This window comes from Eurytemora carolleeae, unplaced genomic scaffold, assembly GCF_000591075.1.
Source record: "Eurytemora carolleeae unplaced genomic scaffold, Eaff_2.0 scaffold30, whole genome shotgun sequence".
Lineage (NCBI taxonomy): Eukaryota > Metazoa > Arthropoda > Copepoda > Calanoida > Temoridae > Eurytemora > Eurytemora carolleeae.
In genome coordinates, this window is record NW_019396243.1 from 613,595 (window position 1) to 621,440 (window position 7,846).

The 7,846-nt window shown below is 30.5% G+C and overlaps 2 protein-coding genes across 2 annotated transcripts in view; both read right to left on the reverse strand.

The window, feature by feature from the left end:
* LOC111699186 (carbohydrate sulfotransferase 1) overlaps positions 1-1,183 on the reverse strand; it is a 3,561-nt gene extending 2,378 nt beyond the window's left edge. Inside the window, exons 1-2 of the mRNA XM_023469789.1 lie at positions 1,098-1,183; positions 20-256 (exon numbers count right to left, since the gene is read on the reverse strand). Of these exons, the coding sequence (XP_023325557.1) occupies positions 20-256; positions 1,098-1,183 (323 nt within the window). The remainder of the gene's footprint in view (positions 1-19; positions 257-1,097) is intronic.
* Positions 1,184-2,329: 1,146 nt separating this feature from the next.
* Positions 2,330-3,670, reverse strand: LOC111699187 (uncharacterized). Its single transcript, XM_023469790.1, has 2 exons — positions 3,423-3,670; positions 2,330-2,844 (listed from the first exon to the last, which is right to left on the reverse strand). The coding sequence occupies exons 1-2, from the start codon at positions 3,580-3,582 to the stop codon at positions 2,345-2,347; spliced, it is 660 nt and encodes a 219-aa protein (XP_023325558.1). The 5' UTR covers positions 3,583-3,670; the 3' UTR covers positions 2,330-2,344.
* Positions 3,671-7,846: the final 4,176 nt, after the last annotated feature.

Genomic DNA, 7,846 nt, shown 5'->3' on the forward strand with positions numbered 1-7,846 from the left:
GGGGGGGGGGGTAACATACCTGGACGCATATACTCCTCTAGGATCTCTCACCAGAACTACAACCTTGAGATTAAGCTCTGGGTCCAGAAGAAGCTGCTCAGTATCAGACACCCTCAATCTGACCGTCTTCATGAGCTTGATGGGATAGAGTGCGGTGACAGCGTTCAAGTAGTCTGGCATAAAGCACATGGTTTCTCTTGGGAGCAGGTTGTGACAGCTTTTCCACAAACGGGTGTTATGGTTCTGAAACAGGAACCTAAAATAAGATTCAAAATAATGAAAAATGTTTAAAACAAACTTAACACTGGCTTAAAGGGGAATTTTACAATCACACTAGCTTTGCAACCTCATCGTGAAAACCTTTGATGTTTCAAAATTTGATTTTTTAATCTGACAGAACACAAAGCTTGAAAGATGTAAGATTAGAAAATCAGATTTTGAGGCAATTGTTCGATTCCTTCAAATTACGTCTCAAGNTTTTTCTAACTCCAACTACCTGTTTCTAATTACATCTACCTGTTTCTAATTCCATCTACCTATTTCTAACTCCATCTACCTGTTTTTAACTCCATCTACCTGTTTCTAACTACATCTACCTGTTTCTAACTACATCTACCTGTTTTTAACTCCATCTACCTGTTTTCAACTCCATCTTTCTGTTTCTAACTCAATCTACTTGTTTCTAACTCCATCTACCTTTTTCTAACTACATCTACCTGTTTTTAACTCCATCTACCTGTTTCTAACTCCATCTACCTGTTTTCTAACTCCATCTACCTGTTTCTAAATCAATCTAGTTGTTTCTAACTCCATCTACCTGTTCCTAATTACATCTACCTGTTTCTAACCCCATCTACCTGTTTTAAACTCCATCTACCTGTTTTTAACTACATCTACCTGTTTTTAACTCCATCTACCTGTTTTTAACTCCATCTACATGTTTTTAACTCCATCTACCTGTTTTTAACTCCATCTACCTGTTTCTAACTCCATCTACCTGTTTTTAACTCCATCTACCTGTTTCTAACTCCATCTACCTGTTTTTAACTCCATCTACCTGTTTTTAACTTCATCTACCTGTTTTTAACTCCATCTACCTGTTTTTAGACCCCGACACGTGATGCAAAAATCCAAGGTTTTTTGAACTAAAACTCCCAACAAACAAGGATTTCAGGAAGTCCATTCTAGAAATTTGAATATTATTAACATTCACACGCATTTTATTGAATTTTCCATAATTTGTTTTAATCCAGTCTTTTACATTCAGATGGTTTTTTTTAGAAATAGTTCTGTATAAATTGTATGAAGTATTTTTGCAAATTCTATTGACAAAAAGTAGAATGTATGAGTACCTATTGGAAATACATATAATTACAAAAGATTAATAAAAGAACTTCTTTAAACTTTTAAGTTTAAATATTGATAAAATAAACTTTTGATCAACTTTTTAACTATTATTAACCATTTTAACTATTATTTAAATATGTAATGTAGTATTATTTGTATTGAATTCTTGATAAATACATACTAAAAATAATAAATTACCCAAAAAAGGCTAAAATAAAAATACTAGATTAAAAATGTATGATATAAAAGAATGAAAAACATTATTTGGTCACGCTACGGTTAATATAATTTTTAATTTTGCACAGAATTCAGCCAAATATTCAACGAAATAAAAATATTTTTACAGCTCACAGAAAATATTTTTATTCTTGACTCCAGAAATAATTAATCATATCATTGAAATATGATAATTTAAGATTTATTATTGGGCTGTTGTTACNAATAATTTTATAAAATTTTTTTAGAAAATAACATATTTAATCTCGAGGTCAATGTTTATCGGATTTTTAAGTAATATTTTATTGCAAGAGACTGCAGATGCAGCTGACATTATTTCAAGCAATTCTCTTTTTTAAGTGAAATGCCCGACACAAACAATCATTAAATAAGGTTCAAAATTGTCAAGTTTTTTGGAAGATAAAATAAACTCCGCCATCTTCCTTCCTTGTTTCTACTGAATAAATCCGCATATAAAATCTACAGAGAAATCACAATTGAAAAGTATTTATTTTAAAACAGAGAAACAAGGATATCTCTAGAATGTTTTCTGAGATAAAGGCTTTGAGGATAATGTTGTAAAGGACATGACACAAACGTAAATTGTCTAATCTCTAACTTTGCAACTTGATGGTGTAAACCTTTTATATTTCAAACTTAGATTATTTAATCTAAACAGAGTTGGAATATCTAAAGTCTACGCCATAGGGTTGCAAAGATATTGGGATTGGAAAATTAGAGTTTCTAGCAAAGACTCATTTCTTTTTTTAATTACAAATAATCACATTGTTATACCTATCAGGATATGACGGGATTGGTTTGATTGAAGTCTAGTTCCGACCGGAAGTCCTTCAGCTATTTGCATGGTGCTCGGAATCTCCTTTTCTCTTTTCCGCCATCTTGGATTTATTTTTCCATTGGAAAATTTGTTTGAGTCAAACTCTCGGCTTAGCGCGGCAATGGTTCGATTAACACCGAACAAAACCGGTTTTGAGTTCTGTCCCTGACCAGGCTTAAAATCCGCAAAAGTGAATAAAGTTTTTTTCCCGTTTTGAAGTTGAAGAGTAGGAATTTTCAATTGATTGTTGGGAGATTTGTTGAAAGATCGCTGGATTTCGAGTCTTCGATTGAGAATGATCTCTTCGGCTTCGATCTGGGGATCTATGCCGCTGTCTAAGATGATGATATTTTCTTCGATTGTTTTAAGGATCGCTTCTTCAGTTTGGTGAATTTCCTCCTGTTCTTGTTTGTGTAGCGAACCCATATTTCCAGTTTTTAAACCTGAAATTATTAGATTACATGACGTTAATAATATCTAAATTTCAAAATAATATTCAGAAAATGCTAATGAAGTTAAACAAGGACATGAAGCTTTATTGTAAGGGACCCTTCATGCAATTAAACATGACGATGTCCGTTTTACCAGGGTACCCATCCTAGTGGATGGTCTACAGCCTCTTTAATTTCACGAGTAATATTCATAAAATACTAATGAAGTTATATGATCTTAATATAATAAAATTTAGTTTCTACTTTTAATTGAACAGAAATTAAGAGTCATATATAATACCTTAAATAATTAATTATTAAAAAATTGTTGAATTGAAATTTTTTTATTGCCATTTTCGGACGGGTTTAAAAATCATAACACAAGGTGTAATTGGATAAACAGTAAGAACAAACAAAAATGAAATATGCAAAAGACATTTGAGTATTCTTGGATATAAAAAAATTCAATAACCCTCAAACATTAAAAAAATTAAATTCAAAAATGTGCAGAAAAACTCCGGGTTTCCCGAGAAAACATAAAAAAGTAAAAATGTGAAGAAATTTCTCTTAAAGTTGAATAAAGCACTTACTTCTCCTCCCCCCTCCTGACCCGGGCTGTATGACTGCAGGGGCTGAAGCCGGACTGTGGGTTAAAAAGTCCCATCCTGGACTAGCGTACTGTACAACTAGGATAACTGTTAGGAGTAAGGTACAACCAAATATCCGCATTTGTAAATGTCGTCTTCCCATCCTTGTAGCGACAGCTGATTAATCGGGGTGGATACATTTACAAACTGAGATCTTACATTTATATGTCTGAAATAAAAAAAAGATTGATTCCGACTAAAACAGAAACAGCAAAGAAAACTAGTTCTAACTAAATATGTATATTTGTATGTGTTTTTCAATCCAAACCTCTTCTTGTTGAAGAGCTATTCAGAAGTACAAAATTGTTTTGAATTTTTAATATGTAACCAAATGAAATTGCCTTGCTCTATACTTTTGCATAAAATGAAAACTTGAGGATCTAGGAGGTCACAAAGCCAGTTCTGTCTAGTTTACGGTGATCAGAATAAATCTTAGAACGTGTTAGTAGATAACCATCGAACAGAGAGTATAAATTTCCAAAGGAATTGAGTCTTTGCCACAAACTCTGGTTTTCAAGTTGCAACCCAATGTCGTGGACCTTAGATATTTCAAACTCTAAATTCTGTTAGATCAAATAATCTAAGTTTACAAACATTAGGTTGCAAAGATATTGAGATTAGAAAATTATTCTGAATAATAAACTTACTCATCAAAGTTTTCTGAACTGTTGAATATTTTGTAAATTTTTTTTTCTTGAATAAATAATTCGTGCCTGTTTTAAAATCTTTTAAACTTCCAAATTAGTTTTGATTCATTGATACGTATAGTTTTATAATGATGATATTAAGCTTATAATTGCTCTCATACAATTAAATATCAATTATAGGACTTTTTACCTTCCTGCTTTTTAATACTTGCTTTATACGCTCTTGGTCTAAAATTCAGATTTTTCCCAATAAAAGTTGACCCACTCAACCATATCAGAATATTCCCAATCGAAATTTGATGAAAATCGGTCAAATGGTTTTTATGAATTATGATCGGATATTCAAACAAACAAACAAATATATTATTTGAATGTTTTACTTTAATTTGTTTATTTAACTCAATAAACCCATCACACGCAATATAAACAAACATTACAATGTGAAAAAGTGCAAAAATTTAAATCTACACAACATATACTACACTTTAGACTGTTCTACACAACATATACTACACTTTAGACTGTTCTACACAACATATACTACACTTTAGACTGTTCTACACAACATACTACACTTTAAACAATACAATACAATACAATACAATACAATACAATACAATACAATACAATACAATACAATACAATACAATACAATACAATACAATACAATACAATACAATGCAATACAATACAATACAATATAATACGATACAACACAATGCAATACAATACAATACAATTATGACTTTTGTATTCGTTTCTTTTTATGTTTTTTTCTTTGGCAATAATTTTAAAATATTAATGTAAATCAAGCCTTAGAATGGTATGGTATGATTGAAAGATAAAAATGTTATATAAAATATAATTCTGAGGTATAGTCAGAATGTACCCCTTACTAACGCATCAACGGACAACAGAAGTATGCAAGAAAGAAATAATAAATAATAAGTTAAATTTTTCAAATTGGGATCGAAAGTGATAGTTTGCTGGTACTATAACCGAACCGTTGAATCAGTTTGTAACAATTTGATAGTTTTATTCTGAAGTAATCAAAATGTACGAAGAAGCTTCTATAATAGTCTTGTGTGATACATTTAAGAAAACCCTGAAGAAAGATGTGCTAAATGCATTTTGCAGGTTTATCTTGTTCATTCCGGATAGATCAGGCCTGGCATTCTTTTGCGAATTCATTCGACAAAAAAGGGAGAGTATACTTTAAATATACTTAAAACTTTCCGCCATTTTGTTCAGCTGTTTTATTGCGTTTTTTTGTGTAAAATTAAGTCAGTTTTAAGGCTAAATTGTTTCTTCAGTTTTAGCAAGAAAATTATCATCATTATTTTTTAGATTATGGATTCAGTAAATAATTATTTTCTTGTGATCAATATTAAAAAAAAAATCTTGAAAGAGAAACTGTTTATGCTACAAAATCAAATAATTAGTTGGTTTAAAATGTACACATTTGATGCAAGTTCTCACAAAAAAAACGTATTTTTAGCCCCTTTATACAACCATAGAATATACAGCCATAGAATATAATTAATCCGTAAACATCTGGACACGGTTATTATCTAAAGGGACTGTACGCGTAATTTCAAGTGACCCTCCATACAAAGATGGCACTATACGCCGTACCCTTGTTTAATTCTAATAATTTCTCCAGCTTTTATTATAGGCAAGAATTGCGCAAGTTATTTTTGCAGGAATCAGCACCCGTTGGGACTCGAAAACCCCTTAATCCTTAGATTCCATTGGTCTGGAGGAGGGGGCTTATCCCCTATAGACCCCCCTGACTACGCTTCTAACGGATACAGTGAATTTGAGAATAATAATTCTGAAAATATTATGTTTCAGAACAAATATCTATTGTTTAAAAATCATGAAACCACACAATTCAACTCTTCAAATGTGAAAACACTTCGAAATTCGAACGGATTTCTATTTGTAAAAATATTAAAAATCATTGAATTTAAACAAATCTTTTTTTTAAAAACCAGTCTTAGCTTAGCCTTGATCTTTTGTGTCATAGTTTCAAATATAAATTTGGATTATTAAGTTCAATACCATAAACTGAGCTATCAATATTGTACTAATGATGTAAATGTCATAAAACCCATAAAAGTAACAAATTAAAAAGTGTTTAATAATTCATGCCCGCCATGTGAAAACATATTTCAACACTGTCACCAGTTTAATTATAATAAATACTTTTTGTTCTAATGTAAATAATCTAACGTCCTTGCTCCAGAATTATCCCATTATTTATTTTAATCTTTTTTGTTAAATAATGTACATTGCATGAAATGTAATCCTGTTTAATTATTTTCATTATAAAAATATAACCTCCAAAAACTTTGATTTTAATCCTGTATTTGTATCTGTATCTGTATCTGTATCTGTATCTGTATCTGTATCTGTATCTGTATCTGTATGTATCTGTATCTGTATCTGTATCTGTATATCTGTATCTGTATCTGTATCTGTATCTGTATCTGTATCTGTATCTGTATCTGTATCTGTATCTGTATCTGTATCGGTATCTGAGAGTAAACTAAATATATTTGCTGGCTAAAATCCAACATTTAAGAAAGAAAGGGTGGGGGGGGATATGAATGTGTAGGGAGGGGGGAGAGGTGTATTATGGAGGGGGAGGGGAAGGGGGGGACAGGTGTAAAGTGTTTAGAGGGGGAATTAAATAATAATTAAAGAATGAAAACGCGATGAATGTAAATTTTAAGATTTACGGGAATTTTAAAATGATCTGGGAACAAAAGAAAAATCCAAGTTTTTTCATTAGTTTTGATGAATTTTACCCAAAAATGTGATTATTTTCCTCTGAAAACCTCTCCCCCCCCAACAAAAAATTTAGGGAGTAAAATCCTTATATTAATGTAAAGAAAATGTTCACCCCTGATGTGAAATAAAACTTATTATAGATTACCACAAGTCACCACAAATTCTATTTTTATAATTCCCTATATTTTGCAACCTGATCGTGTGAACATTTGATATTTAAAACTTAGATATCAAAGGTCTACGATATCAGGTGAAGCCGAAAGAAAAGTGATAAAATAAAAAGATAATTATTATTTTGATGATTTGCTGAATTTGTTTGACTTTGATGAAAGTTTAAATGATGATGACTTGGTTAAAACTACTGCAGTCATATACTAACAATAAAATCATTTTATAATTCTTAATTCGTCAGATATCTTGGCAATTTTTCTGAATAAGAAAAAATTACCCAAAGTTCAAATTTTCCAATCCCTTAATCTTTGCAACCTGATGAAGTAAACCTTCTAATCTATTATCTATTCATAAATGTATATCTATAGAAACATAAATTTACACTGTTAAAAGATAATCTGCATAAGAGTTCGATTTTCTACAGTGAATTGAATTTTTGTCCTAAAGGAACTTTCAAACTTTTTGGTTTGAAACACCTACGTCTGGTTGCAAAGATATTAATTGTCGAGATATTTAGTTTCCTTATTCTAAGATATTCTTTCCATTAAAATATCAATTTTTTTGTGCTTCAGATTTTGTTTATAAGATTTTGAACTCACTTGATAAAATTTATATTTTGAAATAATTTTCGAAATTTTTTTTTTTTAAACTTTAATTATGATTTAAAAATTGTTCTAGGCTAAAATATTACAATTTTAAGAGTGTATGATTTATTAGTGTTATATAGATATATATATATATATATATGAAAGG

Bases quoted from the DNA above. Each gene is read 5' to 3' on its own strand.
- LOC111699187 (XM_023469790.1), bottom strand. From the start codon at position 3,582: ATGGGAAGACGACATTTACAAATGCGGATATTTGGTTGTACCTTACTC. The intron at 2,845-3,422 runs GTAAGTGCTTTA...TAATAATTTCAG, and splicing joins GTCAGGAGGGGGGAGGAGAA to GTTTAAAAACTGGAAATATG.